The 19,089-nt window shown below is 46.9% G+C and overlaps 1 protein-coding gene across 1 annotated transcript; it reads left to right on the top strand.

Annotated features, from left to right (window-relative positions):
• Nucleotides 1–10,666: 10,666 nt before the first annotated feature.
• On the top strand, nucleotides 10,667–18,836 carry LOC137353401 (left-right determination factor 1-like). The gene is made up of 4 exons (XM_068019644.1): nucleotides 10,667–11,354; nucleotides 13,634–13,877; nucleotides 14,510–14,746; nucleotides 17,600–18,836. Exons 1-4 carry the CDS (start codon nucleotides 11,051–11,053, stop codon nucleotides 17,928–17,930), a joined length of 1,116 nt encoding a protein of 371 aa, XP_067875745.1. The 5' UTR covers nucleotides 10,667–11,050; the 3' UTR covers nucleotides 17,931–18,836.
• The last annotated feature ends 253 nt before the right edge of the window (nucleotides 18,837–19,089 follow it).

Below are 19,089 nucleotides of genomic sequence, written 5' to 3'. Positions count from 1 at the left end.
CAGTTGACCACACCATCCTCCTGCATCACGTCTCCACTGTCGTCCAGTTGGGTGGGACTGCTATCACCTGGTTCCATGCTTATCTATCTAACCATAGCCAGAGAATCACTTGCAATGGCTTCTCTTCCTGCTCCCGCACCGTTACCTGTGGTGTCCCCCAGGATCTATCCTTGGCTCCCCTCCTGTTTCTCATCTACATGCTGACCCTTGGCGTCATCATCCAAAAACATAATGTCAGCTTTCACATGTATGCTGATGATACCCAGTTTTCCCTCACTATCACCTCTCTCAACTCCTCCACTGTCTGTATATTGTAGACTGCTTATCCAACTTCCAGTACTGGATGAACAGAAATTTCCTCCAATTAAATATTGGGAAGACCAAAGCCATTGTCATCAATCGCTGTCACAAACTCTGTTCCCTAGCTATAGACTCCATCCATCTGTCTCATGGGCAACTGTCTGGGGCTGAACCAGATTGTTTGCAACCTTGGTGTCACAGCTTTTAACTATATATCCATGGCATCACTAAGACCTCCTATTTCCACCTTCATAACAGTGCCTGACTCTGCCCCTACCTTAGCTCACTTGCTGCTGAAACCCTCACCCATACCTTTGAGACTTGACTATTTGAATGAACTCCTGGCCCGCCTCCCATATTCCAACCTCTGTAAACTTGAGGTCATCCAAAACTCTGCTGTCCTCGTCCTAACTCGCACTAAGTCCTGTTCCCCTATCACCCCTGTGCTCGCTGACATACACCGGCTCCCAGTTAAACAATCCCTCAATTTTAAAATTCTTAACCTTGTTTTCAAATCCCTCCATGGCCTCATCCCTCCCTATCTCTGTGATTTCCTCCAGCCCCACAACCCTCTGAGATCTCTGTACTCCTCCAATTCTGGTCGCTTGCATATCTGCGATTTCAGTTGCTCCACCATTGGTGGCTGTGCCTTCAGCTGCCGAGGTCCTAAACTCTGGAATTCCCTCCCTAAATCTCTCAGCCTCTCTCCTTCACATTCCTCTTTTAAGACGCTCCTTAAAAGCCACCTCTTCGACCAAGCTGACCTAATATTTCCTTATGTGTCTTGATGTCAAATTCTGTTTTATAATGCTTCTGTGAAGCACCTTGGGCCATTTTATTATGTTTAAGGCATTATATAAAATTGACCATAAATCATGTGTCTCATAAAATTTTTTTAAACCCTCTTGGCAACACTACTCTCCTCTCCATGAAACATTGATTGGAGTGCTGTTCCATGAACAGCGAGCACTCTTGACTACCTCTCCCACATGGCTAATATTAAAATGAAATATCCCCTGGCCGTTTGGATGTGTAGATACTACGTGGGTATATACTACAGCAACCCCTGACCTGTGCTGAGGAAGCAGTTATCAGGCAGGGACAGCGGGTAGGATGTCACTACTGACTTGCCCTAAACCAGGGTGGGGAAGGTGGGTGCACAGTGTTGAAATAGACAGTAAATCAGCCAAGGGCTTCCGCTCCTGATTGTTATCCACACTGGAAAATAAATATGATGTTACGAGGACGGTCACTCCTGTGAAGCACATTGAGACTTTTTAACCATATTAAAGGTACCATAGGAAGCAGGGTCGCCCATGGGAGAGCAGGGGAGAGAAAACTGCATTAAATAAATAATCTGGTGTTTTTAAAAAAAACCCTGGGCTTTGCTGAGGTCAGTCTGCCCACCCCACAATCAGTCTGGCATCCTAGTGTGTAATGTAACCTCAATACACATTGGCCTCAACAGCTGTCTTAATTCTTGACTTACTCTGTTTGCACTATAAAGAGTTTACTGGCAAATCCTTACAATCGGAGCGGATCAGCACCAGCCTGCGAAGTCGGCAATTCACATTCCTGCTGTTGGGAATCATCCCTGTCTGTTTGGACAGCACTTTGGACTCCGAGGTGATGGGCTGTGAGGGGCGGGGGTGTATGGGGCGCTGCTGGAATATGCATCGAGGAGGTGGGCTTGATGAGGATGCTGCAGAACAGCAGGCATCAAGGCCGAGGTTTCGGTGCTAACTAACAGGACCTTCTACCCCACAACAGTGAAAGGCAAACACTTAGTGCGAATGAGCACAGTAACACTTTCACTATCAAAAGTTTGCTGGACACACTGAGCCCCAAAGTCGTTTCTACTAATCTCACCCGTCCACGCCTGTCCCAAACACCATGATCACTCTGAATGTGTTCAAATCCTTTCTCCACATCACTCAGGCACAGTTCCTCGAGACACTCTGCTACCTGTGGAACCATATCCCGTCGTACTTTTTGGCTGCAAAGCGCTTTGAGGTGTCTTGCGTGTCAGCCGTATTTCAATGGTTAATACTCTCGCCTCTGGGTCACAAGATTGTGCGTTCAAGCCCCACTCCACAGACCTGAGTATAAAATCTAGGCTGATACTCCAGTGCTAGTTCTGAGGGGGTGCTGCACCGTCTTTCAGATGAGATGTTAAACTGAGGCCCCGTCTGCCCTCTCAGGTGGATGTAAAAGATCCCAATGATCACTATTTCAAAGAGTGACCGTCTGAGAATCCTGGACTAATATTAATCCAGGCTGTGACTTGTGGAGTACTGCAAGTATCAGTGCTGGGCCCTCAGCTATTTACAATCCATATTGATGATGTAGATGAAGAGACTGAGAATAATGTATCTAAGTTTGCTGATGATACAAAGCTAGGTGGGAGGCTGAAGTTTTGCCATGGAGGCAGGAAGCAGGATTCGGTATTATTTTCGGATCAGAAACCCACCTCCAGTGGGAAGCTGATTAAAGTCCCAGGGATTTTGCAGGGATAAGCTTTTAATTGATATGGGGATGGGTCCAATTAGAGCAAGTGGACGCAGCAACAGAGGCAGGTCAGGTGAAATGGACTCCTCATGGCAGCTATCACTGAGGCTGCTGGTTGTCCTAAGGGAGAAATCTGCTGATTGTGCTAAAGCCTTCCATAGCATCAGAGGAAAGCAAGATGTCACAGGAGAGACAGAGGCCTGGCACCTGGGGCAGGGCTGCCCCTTGCTTTACCAATGTCAACTTGGATATAATATTAGAGGCCATGATGGAGAAGAGGGAGGTCCTCTTCCTGGAGGATGGCAGGAGGAGGCCTCCAGGTTGCATGGAGCACTGAGTGGGTCACGGGGGTGTGTTCTTACTGTCTCTGTTTACTGTTTTCCTCTCTTTGCACTGTATGAATGATGACACTTTAATCCAGACATCTGGGACTCCTTTTTATTGCTACCATGACAGGAAAAGTAGTTTGCGGTGGTGAAAGAGGTAACGAGATTCTCCATGGTGAAGGCAGACATGCTTCCTTCATTGGCGGTAAGTGATTGGATGTTCCAGGCTGCGTCTTCCATGTACATGTTAGCACAGACTCCATTCAATGCCATGGCTGTCAACATGGATGACAGGGGCTTCGTTGAAATGTTCCTGAATCAGGATATCCCTGACATTCATTGTATCCTCACCAGCTCTTCGAGCCCTATGCTGTGCCTGACCACCTCATTGTGTAGCAGGACACCTCTCTGTTCAAGCACCATCTCACTCTGCCTCCACTTCCTCCCCCTGTCTCACCTCCTGCTCTGGCCCCAGTGAGCTCTCTCCTTCCAGGGCCTCACTATCCTCCAGGTCCACATCTCTCTGCAGTGCCATGTTTTGGAGGGTGCAACAGACCATCACAGTGACAGAGACCCTTGCAGGAGGGTACCGGAAGGTGCCACCAGACTGCTCCGGGCACTGGAAGCACATCTTCAGAAGCCCAATGGCCTGCTCAATGGTTGTCCTAGTGAGCAGGTGGCAATAGTTATATGGCCTCTGTGCCACTGTCTGGGCTCTCATAGAGGGGTGAGTACCCATGTTTTCAAGGGATATCCCTTTATCTTGGATTCATCCATGCACTTTGGGTGTTGGAATGAAGATCTGAGGCAGCGTGGACTGTGCAGAATGAAGACGTCATGGTAGCTGCCAGAAAAGCGAGCGCACACGTGGAGGAAGCTCTTACTGTGGTCGCAGACCAGCTGGACGTTCAGGGAGTGGAAACCCTTCCTATTGAATCTGAGTGGGTAGTCGCTGGGTGCTACATGGATGCAATCGATGATGCCCTGCACATGGGGAAATCCAGCAATGGCGGCGAAACCCATTGCTCTTTGTCCCCATGAGGCCGTGTCGGTTGTGAAATGAATGTACCGAGGGTATCAGTGAGCTCGAGATGCAGTGGTGCGCTACTACTTGCTAGGTACCACTAAGGTCTGCAGATGATCCTTGGAAGGAGCCCAAAGCAAAGGAGTTCAAGACCACAGTGACTTTGACGGCTACTGGCAGGGCATGGCGATGAGGGCACAGATCTCTGTGACCACCTGCCTGGAGAGTCACAGTCTCCTGTGGCACTGGGTCTCAGTCATCTCACAGGTATCTCTGACTTTGATGGTAGATCCTGTGGGGAAGGTATGGCCTCCATGGCCTTCCCGCCCCTTTCATCTCCCATGTCCTCCTGCTGCTCGGGTTTACGCCCTTACTGTGCAGAGTGTTGTTCCTCATCACCACTGGGCCCAAAACCTGACAGTCATGGCCCCATTGCCAGCTGCTGCCTGCCTTTTGGACAGGTGGCCACCCTACTGTGATTGGCAGCCTTGCCCCCTGCTCTTCAGCCCCCATGATGCCAGGGGGAAGACGACCCAGTTCAATGCCCAAGCACTGAGTGCCCACTCTTCCTGCAACCTGTGCAATGCTAAGGGCACCTCCTTTGCAAACGCCGAGTCCCTCTTTGCCTCACTCATCCTCTTATGGGGCTGGGGTAATTCCCTGGGGTGGTCATGACTGTCTCCCCACTCTGTACCCACCAACAGAAGTAAACAGATGTCCTGCTGGGCTGAACACTACTGTGAGCTTACTCCTGTGAGTCAGACATCTCCCAGGCTCTGATCGATGTTCTCCTGCAACTTCCTGTCATGGATGAGTTAGATGAAGAACTCTCATCACTGGAGCTCGGGAATGCCATGGACCACCTAGTGAACAGAAGGGCACCGGGAAAGGACAGGATCCCAGCAGAACTGCTCAAGCACAGAATGTTGCATCTATTGCCACACCTTTATGACCTTCTCCTTCTCTACAGGAGATGCGTGATGCCAAAATCATCACACTATACAAAAACAAAGGTGACAGAGGCGACTGTAACAACTCCAGGGGCATCTCACTCCTTAGCATCATGAGGAAGGCCTTTGCTAGGGTCAGACTTATAAGACTCCATTTACTTGCAGGCTAAGTGTACCCGGAAACACATTGCGGTTTCCTTGTCAGTAGATTTGCTATGGATATGATCTTCTCCATACACCAGAGAAGTGTGGGGAACAGAGTATACCAGAGAAGTGTGGGGAACAGAGTACACCAGAGAAGTGTGGGGAACAGAGTATACCAGAGAAGTGTGGGGAACAGAGTACACCAGAGAAGTGTGGGGAACAGAGTATACCAGAGAAGTGTAGGGAACAGAGTATACCAGAGAAGTGTGGGGAACAGAGTATACCAGAGAAGTGTGGGGAACAGAGTATACCAGAGAAGTGTGGGGAACAGAGTATACCAGAGAAGTGTGGGGAACAGAGTATACCAGAGAAGTGTGGGGAACAGAGTATACCAGAGAAGTGTGGGGAACAGAGTATACCAGAGAAGTGTGGGGAACAGAGTATACCAGAGAAGTGTAGGGAACAGAGTATACCAGAGAAGTGTGGGGAACAGAGTATACCAGAGAAGTGTGGGGAACAGAGTATACCAGAGAAGTGTGGGGAACAGAGTATACCAGAGAAGTGTGGGGAACAGAGTATACCAGAGAAGTGTGGGGAACAGAGTATACCAGAGAAGTGTGGGGAACAGAGTATACCAGAGAAGTGTGGGGAACAGAGTATACCAGAGAAGTGTGGGGAACAGAGTATACCAGAGAAGTGTGGGGAACAGAGTATACCAGAGAAGTGTGGGGAACAGAGTATACCCCTTTACTTTACTTTCATCGATCTCATTAAGACATTTGACACTGTCAGCAGAGCAGGGCTGTCCACCGAAGCTCCTCACTCTCATCTGCTCCTTCCATGACAACATGCACTGCACTGTACAGATTGATGACTCCACCTCCGACTGTTTCGGAGTGAAGAATGGAGTGAAACAGGGTTGTGTCCTAGTCCCCACTCTGTTTGGCATCTTCTTCTCCATGCTCCTGACCTTCACCTTCCCTGCAGATATGGAAGGAGTCTAATACACTAGGTCAGATGGCAAGCTCTATGATCTATCAAGACTGAAAACAAAGACAAAAACCTGTCATGTCCTGATCAGAGAACTCCTCTACGCTGATGATGTTGCGCTAGTTGCTCACACGGGAACTCAGCTACAAAGACTCATGGACTGTCTCTCCTGTGCCTGAAACTTGTTCTCTTGACTATAAGCGTCAAGGTCATGGGACGAGGTATTGCATCTCCTCCCCTGATCACACTAAATAACACCCAGTGGAAGTGGTCAACAAATTCTGTTACCTTGGGTCCATGGTGACAGTCTGTCCCTTGATGCAGAGCTCGATACACACATAGGGAAATCAGTTGCCACCTTTGGCCGACTTACAAAACCCGCATGAGATAACACCAAGCTGGCCCTTAGGACCAAGCTGATGGTTTATAAGGCCTGTGTTCGCAGCACCTTGCTGTATGGCTGTGTAACATGGACGACTTACAGCTACCAGGAAAAGAAGCTCAATAATTTCCATCTTCGCTGTCTGTGGTGCATTGTGGGTATATCCTGGCAGGACAAAATCACAAATGCAGCAGTCCTCTCAAAGACAGAGCTCCCAAGTGTGTTGGTATGAATCAAATAGAGGCAGCTTCGGTGGATTGGACGCGTCCACAGGATGGAAGACAGTCACATTCCCAAGGACCTTCTGTATGGTGAGGTAGCCGGGGCCAGATGACCAGTGGGGCCCAAAGCTCCGCTTCAAGGATGCCTGCAAGTGTGACATGAAGGCCCTCAATGTCAACTATTTCACCTGGGAGTCACGAGCTGGTGAAAGAGGGAAATGGTGACACATCCTCTGCACTAGTGTGCACTACCACAATGACCAGTTACTACAGCAGCTTGGCAACAGGCGCCAACACCGAGACCAACAACGCAAAATGTCACTTGACAGCTTCACATGCAGCACTTGTGGCAGAACCTGCCTCTCAAGGATTGGCCTTCATAGCCATCAACAAAGGTGCACCAAGAGAAGACACCCCCCAAATGGACTGTTTGCTGCATTTTCATCATATTACGTAGATGGAAGGATGCCTACAACATATCCTTCCTGAGGTGCCGTGCCCGGAACTGAAGGAAGGGTAAAACTCAAAGAGGGGAATATCAGAACCATGGAAAAATTCACAGTGACACTTGGGAAATTTGCCAACTCCCCACATGGGCAGCCTTCCCTGTCTTTAGGGAAGCGAGGATTGGGGGAGGGGGTGAGCAGAGGGGGAGTTCCTGGACAGAGAGAACGCGCAATTCATACAAAGCAAACAGGAACTCTATACTGTGAGATTTGCTGCTTTTGGGCAATCCAGCACACAATGTTGAGCTGTCTCACCTTTCAGTAAACTGGTGAACTGGACAGATAAAGGTGAGGAGATTTACACATACACTTTCAGCCAAGGCTGTCTGTTTTAAGTGTGGTCACTCTGCATCTTAATGGATATGAAGGAAACTGGGAGTTTGACCTGACTGCTGGAAGACCCAGGGGCGTCAAATCTTGCTCCTTCCCCACTGAGAAGCAGCCAGCTTCTCCTCAACACCCATCACACATCAAGAGAACGTCATGTGGGGGCCTTTAGAAGTACAAATATACTCTGGCAAGGGCCTCATGAATAAACACGACATTGAGAGAGGAGCCTTGACCTCATCTCAATGGATTCAGACTTAAGAAATCAAAGTGTGCTTATTTACATAAGGTATAATTTGCCTTCCCCCCCCCACCGCAACCCCCGCGCCCTGTTTCCTCCTCCCCTTCATCTCCTGAAAGTGCTGACTCTAGCTGAGATACAACTGACCAAACGTGTTCCTAGACGGTGAAGATTGATGCTACTCCTAACTCCCGCAGCAACATCTGACCAGCTGTGCTCACCAGACATCATCTCCCGATCATCCTTCGCTTAAATAATCTGCCCAGCATTCAATGCCCTGGCCTATGCCAAGCGAGTAACTAGTTTGGCAAGCTGCCACAGGCCAGCAGATGTCAGTGGAACTATTTCCCAACAGTGAGGCAGCAGAATAGGGAGACTCAAGTTTTTAAACAGCAACGTGCATCTAACTGGTTCCAGGGGTCTCAGTGAGTCACAGTATCACCAATAAATAAGGAGCACTTGGATTCAAGAACCACTCCAGAGACTTGAGCACAAAATACAGGCTGACACTTCCAGGGATTGCTGCACTGTCAGAGGTGCCGTCTTTCAGATGAGATGTTAAAGTGAGGCCACGTCTGTCCTCTCAAGCGGAAGTAAAAGATCCCATGGGACTATTTTGAAGAAAAGAAAAATGGCCAATATTTATTCCTCAATCAAAATCACTAAAACAGATGGTCATCTAATGTCCACATTTATAATTGAAAATATCTATGTAAACATGTCACACTGTAGTTACACCCTCCCACCGGAGGTGGCACTATTTCATGTCCTGCAACTCCTCAAGCCAATACTGCGGAAAAACTCTTATCCTCCAACTAACTCTGTTTTCCAGACTTCTGTAAGTTTTAAAAATAATATCAAATTTATGTAAAAATAAGGACAGTTTGCATGAGTCTGAAATAGAGATTGAATTGTACTGTGTGCTCCTGCTTTAACAACAAACCAACCTGCATTTATATAGCACCTTTAACATAATAAAGCCTTCCACGGCACGTCACAGGGACAATTATCAAACAAAATTTGACACCGAGCCACAGAAAGCGATATTAGAGCAGATGACCAAAAGTTTGGTCAAAGAGGTAGGTTTTAAGGAGCTTGTTAAAGGAGGAGAGAGAGGTGAAGAGGTTTAGGGAGGCAATTCCAGAGCTTAGGGCCTTGGCAGCTGAAGGCACTGCAGGGAATGGTGGAGTGATTAAAATCTGAGATGCGCAAGAAGCCAGAAGTAGAATGGTGCAAAGATCTCGGAAGCTGCAGGGCTGCAGGAGGTTAGGGAGGTAGAGAGAGGCAAGGCAGTGGAGAGATTTGAAAAAGGAATGAGAATTTGGTAAGTCAGTGAGAACAGGGCCATGAGTGAACAATGTTGTTATTGTGGCTCTGGCTATGTGGAGCGAGTTCCTGAAGTTGCTCTTCCAATCCTGTTACCACCTTGTGTGTGTATATATTTATATATATATAGTATATATTTTCATCAACTGAGTGTGGCCAACACCACAGACAGTTCACTAGTAGTCATATGACTGGTATGTTTCTAGCACTAACTAGTCACTACAGTCTGATGTTTACAAACAGTGAACTCAGGGTAATGCAAGCTATGGTACTCGATCTGCTCATATCTGTTAAAACAAAAGAAATAGGAGCAGGAGTAGGCCATTCGGCCCCTCAATAAGATCATAGCTGATCTTCTACCTCAGCTGCACTATCCCCATATCCCTTGATTCCTTTAGTATACAAAAATCTCTGCCCTGAACATACTCAATGACTGAGCATCCACAACGTCTGGGGTAGGGAATTTCAAACTTTCACAACTCTCTGAGTGAGTGAACATAAAGAACAGCACAGTACAGTTCGTTTTAACATAATTCATTTGAAATTAAGCTATATTTCATCTTGCCCCTCCCATCGTCTCTTGCAGCTGGGATGTGGTTCCATTTGCAGCAGTCATCCTCTAGCAGCCTCCCAATGATCAGCCTTGATAGTCGGTAGGCTATTCCTCCATGGGGGGCATCACAGTCAAGGCTGGTCTCCTCCTCATTGATAATGCACCTTCCAGTAGGAGCAGATGGATCATGTTCATGAACAGGAATCTTCCACCCCCCCCCCACCCCACCTCACCCCAAACCAAGGGGCTGACAGCCATTGAGGGTGACCCTGCCCCACCTCCAAGCCCCCCCTCTCACTTACTCAACACAGACACTGACACTCATTTCTTTTTTATTCGGATTCTGGAAGTTCAGTGTTTGCCATACTCTAATCATACCGTCCCGTTCACCCATCATCCACCCTGTGCTCACTGGCCTATATCGGCTCCCAGTCCAGCAACAATTTAAAAATTCTCACCCTCGTGTTCAAATCCCTCCATGGCCTCACCTCTCCCCAGCTCTGTAACCCCCTCCAGCCCCAGAAACCCACTGAGATACCTGTGTTCCTCTAATTCGGGCCTCTTCACCATCACCAATTTTAATCGCTCCACCATTGGTGGCTTCAGCACGCCGGGTCCCTTATCCCAGTGGCACAGTCTGGGCAGATCCACAAGGCAGCCAGGGCTCCTGGTCAAGCCCCTTGCTGCTTAAACCTGCACCAGATTCATCATAAACTGTACTCTAATCACTTGCTTTGATAAGAGAGAAATAGAGAAAATCTAGCTTGCTTGGACAGGCCAGCTCTTAAGCATCCTAACACAGAAGTGATTACTAAAAAGCTTTAAAAAAAACCTTCAGGAGTATTTTTTTTTAAGGTTTCAGCCTTGTTAATCTGTACCCGTGAAAAGTCGAAAGGGACACGATTGAGTTAATCCCGGAGGATTTCCGAAGAAGGTGAAAACTGTCAGTCATTCTGCTTTAAGTGGGGGGCGTCGCAATGTTAAATCTCCTGCCTCTTTGATGTTTCAGTGCCTCCTTTCAATTTTTGTGTATCCACTTCTGTCTGGAGTGGAGATCAATGCCTGGCCCTCCCTTTAAAAGCTGCTGTCAGAAGCTCTCAGTCAGACTGTGGACAGTGTTTCAATCCAACAGCAAGTTTGTGCTTCCCAGGAGCTGTGCCGAACCAGACAGGAATTTTTAAAAAAAGAAGGAAACCTTCTCAGTGCACGACAGCGAGAATTCAAAGGAAAATCCTCCTGGGTTTAAAAATAAATGATCACCAGCTGGAATATGCTGTCACTCGGGATCATTGGCTGCGTCCTCTGGTCAGCACTGGCAGACAGGATCCACCACCATAATCATCACCATGTTGATGAAGTCAAGGCTGCCATGCTGAGGAAACTGGGGCTGATGGAGACTCCACGCCTCGCCAAGAGAGACCTGGAGAACACGGCGGTCCCAACCCACGTGAGGAACAAGTACATTTCCATGCTGCAGCTCCACAAGGACAAGGAGAGGAAGCGGAGAGCCCTTCCCAGTCTGGCTGGCATCTTACGAGGAGTTCCAGGCAATTCAGGTAAATAACACTCCTTTGGACTATTTGTACCTGTGCCATAAATCACCCTTCCTTAATTCAGGGAGTGTGTATGTGTGTGTAAAAAGAAAGAACTTGTATTTTTATTGTGCCTTTCAGAAGGTCCCAGAGTGCTTTACACCCAATGAAGTACTTTTTGAAATGTAGTAACGTTAATGTAATTGTAATGTAGAATAAATATTGGTCAGGACAAAGGGGAGAACTCCCTTGCTTTTCTTCCAAATTGTACTCTGGGATCTTTTACATCCACCCAAGGGGGTAGACAGGGCCTGGGTTTAATGTCTGATCCAGAAGACAGGATCTCCAATAGTACAGTGCTCTGTCAGTGCTGCACTGGAGTGTCAGCCTAGATTACATGCTCAGGTCTGTGGAGTGGGATTTGAACTCACAACCTTCTGTCTCACAAGCAAGCGTGCTACCAACTCGGGAGTTTATGTGTGTAGTCTGAGTGGGTGCATCAGTCACTGGCCAGATTTGTAACTTTCAAATTATTTGTGTTCTCCTGTACATTGTGGACAAGGAGAGAAGTGGGCAGAATTGAGGCTGTTCAGTTTCACTGTGTCCCTAAATCAAGATATCTAATCTAATCCCACTTCCCTGTACCCTTTAATATAATTTTTCTTCAAGGATTTAATTCTCTTTTAAATTCCTGACTTGATTTGAACAGTCACTTGCAGTAACACGTTCAAATCTCAACATTCTTTTGAGTGACAATATATATATTTTTACCTTCCTCTCAATCTCCTGTACCTTATAATGAGATTTTGTTTTACTAAAACGTGTTTTGTGTTTTCCTCATCCTGACCAAAATTCATCCAAAAATCATTGACTCACACTGGGGTGAGGGATAGTTCCACTGGTCTCATCAACCAGGACTTGCCTCACCCCAAGAGGCCACAGCCGATGCTTTGCTAACAAGCTCCATGCAAGGGAAGCTTGGTTGATTTCCCCTGCTGTCCCACCCCAGGCCACTTATGGCTTTGGCCTGGGAACCAGGCAAACTTGATCTAGGCTATACAAGTTAATCTTTTTGTGTGTTGTTTTTGCCTTGTGTAAATCTAATCAGTTACTAATAAATGTGTTACACACACTCACCCTTGGCCTTGTCTGAAAGAGCTTTACAATTATAGCTGTGAATTGTTAAGTGATTCACAGGGTGACGAATTACAAAGGCTTCAGCTGCTTTTGCGCTGTCTGGAATGCACAGTTAACTCTCAGAATTTAACATGACATCTTCTGAATACAAGAAACGAATATTCCCGGACAATAAAGGCCGGAAACGAGATTATAAACTGCCTGTCTCATTTCACAGCACAGAAGGAGGCCATTCAGCCCACCGTGTCTGTGCTAGTTCTCTGAAAGAGCTATCCAGTTTAGTCCCGATCCAAGCTCTTTTCTCATAGTCCTGCAAGTTGTTACTTCTCGAGTATTTATCCAATTCAGTTATTATTTAATCTGCTTCCACCACATTTTCAGGCAGTGCGTTCCAGAAAATAACAACTCACTGTGCAAAAAAATTCTCCTCATCTCCTTCGTTTTTCTCCCCAGTTATCTTAAATCTGTGTCCTCTGGTCACTAACCCTCCTGTTAGTGAGAAATGATTCTCCACCTTATTTACTCGATCAAAACTCATCATATTTTGAACACCTCTATTAAATCTCTTACAACCTTCCCTGCTCAGAGGAGAACAATTCCAGCTTCTCCAGTCTCTCCAGCTAATTGAAGTCCCTTATCCCTGGTGCTATTCTAGTAAATCTCCTCTGCACCCACTCCATGGCCTTAACATCTTTCCGAAAGTGTGATGCCACAATTGTACACAGTACTCCGGCTGGGGTCTAACCAGTGTTTTCTAAAAGTTTAGCGTAACTTCCTTGCTTTTGTACTCTATGCCTTTGTTTATAAAGCCAAGAATCACATATGCTTTTTTTTAACATCTTGTCCTGCCACCTTCAGAGATTGGTGTACATGGACCCCCAGGTCTCTCTGTTCCTACCCCTCCTTTAAAATGTTACCACCTCATTATAAATGAGTGCTTTGCCTGTTGAAAGGGTGGTGAAAACTGAGATTGATAAATTAGGCAGGGAATCAAGAATTATGGTACCAAGGCAGGTGGATAGAGGGCAGATTCGGATCAGCCATGATTTAACGGGATGGCGGAACAGGCATAAGGGGCTGAATGGCCTACTCCTGTTCCATTTAGTTTATAAGGCTTCCTCCCAAAAAATTGCCTCACTTCACATTGCCCTGCCCCGTTTCCCCAGATACGACTGGAGACGTGCTCTATTCGGACCCCACCAGGCAGAGGCTGGTGTTTGATATGAAAGGGCTGATTCCTGAAAACAGCGAGGTGACCATGGCAGAGCTCAAGCTCTTCAAGAAAGGTGTCCACAAAGGACAGCTCCCTCCCAGGAGACACAGCCGGCCGGTAAACAACGCCAGGGTCAGCGTGTACTGGGTCAAGATTCTGGCTGACGGGAGCAACAGGACCTCACTCATAGATTCCAGGTAAGAGCAAATGTCCCTTTTGCTTTTCTCTCATTCTCTCCACCGTCCTCTCCGCGGCACTCGGCTAACATTCCCTCTTGGCGGGGACTTTGCGGGACAGATTTGGAGTTTCGTCTGATTATAATAAGAGGCTGTTGAAGGACGATACATGGGTAAAGGCCAAGATTCATCTAGTTCACCTTCAATAATCCTGGTAGTCACACTGTACAACAATAATGGTGCTGTTGACTAATCACAGTAATCAGTCTTTAGAACAGACCCAGACACCGAGACATGAGGCAAGGAAAACGTTAGATGAAGTAAGGTGGGAGGAGGCTCATGTGGAGCATAAACACCAGCATAGACGGATTAGGCTTAATGAATTATAGAATCGTACAGGACAGAAGGAGGTCGACCAGCCCATTGAGCCTGTGCTGGCTGTTTGAAAGAGTTATCCATTGAATAGCTTGTTTCTGTGCTGTAAATTCTATATAACCGCTTCCACCTTCTCCACAGGGAGCCTGTTCCAAGGATTGACAACTGGCTCACTGAAGTAATGTTTCCGCAGATTTGGTTTGGATTTGATGTGCAGGCTTCTACATGTGAACTGCGGCAGTTGACGTTATAACATTGCGTTTCTTCCCCTGTGACAGGCTGGTCCCCATCCTGGACTCTGGGTGGAGAATGTTTGATGTCACCCAGGCAGTGCACTACTGGCAGAACACCAAGGAGAGCGAGATGTACCTGGAGATCTGGATTGAAGCTGAGCGACCGGGACGGCACGCAGCTGAGCTAGCTAGATATGTCAGCTTCACCTCCCAGGATCCTGCTGACCGGAAGCTGGGAAAGCCGGAGCTGGTCCTCTACACCCTCAATTTCAGCGAATATGGGTACATCTCCTTTAGCATAGTTCATGTAGAGTTGAGATTTTAAGATGCTCGTAGGGTTGCCAGCTCTGGGTGGGTGTCCTCTTGGAGGTTTCATCACATGACCTTCTGCCATTGGTTGGTCCTCTAGTTACCTCCCAATTGGAAAGGGGACAGAGTCCTTGTTATCTGATTGGATTCACCTTGACTGTGAATGAAACAACCTTTCCCCATCTCTAATATTTTTTGATATAAAGAAATGTTGAAAGAAAATGAAAAGAACATGATTTTTTGTGGCACCCCAGTGAGTTTTCTCCTGGTTTACTCGCAGCAATGTCCTGGAAATTAGTTTCCAATTCCTGGAGACTCCAGGTCAATTCTGGAAGATTGGCAACTCTGATGACATTTGTACAGCTCTCTCTGTGTGTTAAAGACGAGTCTCTCCGGCCTTCAAACAGCACCATGCGGATACTAGCGTACAGATATAAGTGTATCAGTGCAGGTGTGTGAATACTCGTGTATATATACTAGAGCATAGATACTATTGTGTATACTAGTTTATGAATGCTAACCTGCAGACACTAGTGCACAGATACCAGTGTATGAGTGCAGGTGTGTGAATATTTGTGTGTGAATACCAGTGTACAGATACTAGTGCATAAATACTACTGCACTAGTGTGTGGACACTAGTGTGTGAATGCTAGTTTGTGGAGACTAGTGTATGAATGCTAGTGTGTGAATACTAGTGTGTGGAGACTAGTGTATGAATGCTAGTGTGTGAATACTAATGTGTAGACACTAATGTGTGAATGCTAGTGTGTGGATACTATTGTGTGGATACCAGTGTGTGAATGCTAGTGTATGAATGCTAGTGTGTGAATACTAGTGTGTGAATACTAGTGTGTGGAGACTAGTGTATGAATGCTAGTGTGTGAATACTAATGTGTAGACACTAATGTGTGAATGCTAGTGTGTGGATACTATTGTGTGGATACTATTGTGTGGATACCAGTGTGTGAATGCTAGTGTATGAATGCTAGTGTGTGAATACTAGTGTGTGGATACTAGTGTGTGAATGCTAGTGTACAGATCCTCGTGCATAGATACTACTGTACTAGTGTGTGAATACTAATGTGTAGACACTAATGTGTGAATGCTAGTGTGTGGATACTATTGTGTGGATACCAGTGTGTGAATGCTAGTGTGTGAATGCTAGTGTGTGAATGCTAGTGTGTGAATACTAGTGTGTGAATGCTAGTGTGTGGAGACTAGTGTGTGCTTGCTAGTGTGTGAATGCTAGTGTGTGAATGCTAGTGTGTGGATACTAGTGTGTGGAGACTAGTGTGTGAATACTAGTATGTGAATGCTAGTGTGTGGATACTAGTGTGTGCTTGCTAGTGTGTGAATGCTAGTGTGTGGATACTAGTGTGTGAATGCTAGTGTGTGGAGACTAGTGTGTGAATGCTAGTGTGTGGATACTAGTGTGTGAATGCTAGTTTGTGGAGATTAGTGTGTGCTTGCTAGTGTGTGGATACTAGTGTGTGCTTGCTAGTGTGTGAATGCTAGTGTGTGGATACTAGTGTGTGCTTGCTAGTGTGTGAATGCTAGTGTGTGGATACTAGTGTGTGAATACTAGTGTGTGAATGCTAGTGTGTAGATACTAGTGTGTGAATACTAGTGTGTGAATGCTAGTGTGTGGATACTAGTGTGTGAATACTAGTGTGTGGATACTAGTGTGTGAATGCTAGTGTGTGAATGCTAGTGTGTGGATACTAGTGTGTGAATGCTAGTGTGTGAATGCTAGTGTGTGGATACTAGTGTGTGAATACTAGTGTGTGAATACTAGTGTGTGGATACTAGTGTGTGAATACTAGTGTGTGGATACTAGTGTGTGAATACTAGTGTGTGGATACTAGTGTGTGCTAGTGTATGCGAGCCATGAGCCCACTTGTTTTTCTGGAAGGCATGAGGTTGAAAGCATAATTGTTTAAAATGCGGCTGTGTATCATGCTGACCCTGAACGGGGTCAACTTGATTTCTGTGTGCTTTCTCCTGTAAAATTGGCAGGAAGTAAATCCGTGACCTCCCAGCTACACCTTCATCTGGTCTGTTCCACTGCTATTGCCACAGAAATTTGGGGAGGGTGGACGCATCAGGAACGGAGTGATGAGCAGGAGGATCCGGGGCATGGGGTCAGGAGCAGAAGAATGGATGCGGGGTCAGGGGCAGACAGACGAGCGAGGACGTCAGGAGTAGGGGGGGTTAGGAGTGGAGGAATTCGGAGCAGGGGAATTGGAAATATGGGGAATAAGGGGCATGGGATGGGCAGGGTGCAGTGTAGTGCTGGTTAGAATCATTAATCTAATTGTACCCGAGGGGGAGCAGTCAGTCAAAGTATTTGAATGGGGTGTCAGGAGGGGCGTATGTCAGAATGATTTTATTTTCCATTGTGTTTATGTCACTGTGGGGTCTGGTAGTGTTTTGGTTCTTTTACTGGACTGGTAATTGTGTGTTCAAGTCTGAGTTCAGTAAAAGTGATCTGTGATCTGTTGGAATTGTCATAAAATCCAACTGGTTCATGAATGTCCTTTAGGGAAGGAATCTTGCTTTCCTCACCCCAGCTGGAATTATACGTTGACCCTTAACTGGCCTCTGATGTGGCCAAGCAAGCTGATTTTATCGACACCAGCACTTTCTCAAAGGCAATTAGGAATGGCAATAAATGGCAGCCTTACAAGTGACGCCCATATCCGTTAATAAAGAAAATAAAACATGCAAATATGAGCAGCTAACCTCTCAGGCAAGCAGCTGCTTAAACTCACGCTGTTGTGAAATACATTTTTACAAACCTGCTCCTTTCTCTTTTTATTTTTTAGAGCTGCCGGGGACTGCGGCGGGAGCCGAACCCGGAGAAGTGGGACTTGCTGTAGACAGGAATATTTCATCAACTTCAGGGAACTGACGTGGACCCAGTACTGGATCATCGAACCCCCTGGCTACCAGGCCTTTCATTGTGTGGGGGGCTGCAAGCAGCCACAGTGGCCCTTTGACTATGGCGAGAGAACCTGCGCAGTGGTGGAGAGTGCCTCCCTGCCCATGATGTACCTGGTGAAGAAGGGGGACTACACTGAGATTGAGGTAGCAGAATTCCCCAACATGATTATCGAGAAGTGCGGCTGCACCATGGACAATGTTTCGGTGATATAACTGCATCCTCCAGGTGTACAAGACGCCCTGAACTCCCTTTGTCCTTTTCCTTGGTTCCCCTGTTCCTTGAAGGCCTTGCTGACCTATGTTTCCATGGTTACCGGCACTCCCATCACCACCTTGCTCTCCAAGGAGCCAGGACAACCAAGTGTCAGCAGGTGATTTGGATGTGAGGTAGTTGGGGGAGGGGTGTTACCAAGGTCTAGCCCAGTCCTCAGGAGTCCGAGGAGCTCAGTCGGTGGAGCGTCATAAACTTTTAATCTGAGGCTCTGGGGGTTTGGAATGATAGACCCTTCTTACCTGATCTGCTTCTTTTTATTCAATCTCGGGAAATGGGTACTGTTGGCATTTATTGCCCATCTCTAGTCACCCTGAAAAGGCGGTGATGGTGGCCTTTGGTGATGAACTGCTGCTAGATACAACCAAGTGGCTTACTAGGCCGCTTTAGAGTCAAACACATTGGTGTGGGGACTGGAATGACATATAGGCCCAGCCCGGGTAAGGACAATGGGTTTCCTTCCCGAAAGGGAGATTAGTGAACCAGTTGGGTTTTTAAATCCGACAGCTTCATGGTCACTTTTACCATTACCAGCTTTCTAAAATAAACCATTATGTGCTTTTTTTATAACCCGAATTTAAATTGGCAAACTACCATGTTTCTGGATTATTCATCCAGTAACAGAACCACTACGCTTCCGGGCCCAGGGCCCTATTCCAGTGCCAAGATGTGGATGGGGCAGTTTTTAAGGCAGTATTGCTGGAGTGATCTCCTTTGTATCCTAGTCGACCTGAATGCAGCCAGAACATTAGTAGCACTTAATCATATTGGAATCATTTGAAGGAACTATAGTTTGAAAAATATTTGTCACATGGAAGGTATTGATGGTAAAAGGGGGAGGAGAGTCTCCAGGGGGGACTCTCGTGTTCTAATGGGGTAGGGGAGGCGATGGGTAATGTGAGGGGGGCGGGGGGGGGGGGGGGGGGTGGGGGCCGTGCAGGGGATGAAGAGGCAACCATAGAGGTTTCCTTCCCCTTTAAGTATGAATTAAAGGGGCAGCATTTCTATGAGTGAAGTTTTTTTGGCAATGAAGCTGACTTGGAGGTTAAACCTTCCACTCCTGCATTATACGAATTGGCAACCCGGATCATGAAATCATGG

This window comes from Heterodontus francisci, chromosome 3 (assembly GCF_036365525.1).
Source record: "Heterodontus francisci isolate sHetFra1 chromosome 3, sHetFra1.hap1, whole genome shotgun sequence".
NCBI lineage: Eukaryota > Metazoa > Chordata > Chondrichthyes > Heterodontiformes > Heterodontidae > Heterodontus > Heterodontus francisci.
This window is presented reverse-complemented; position numbering and strand designations above follow the sequence as displayed.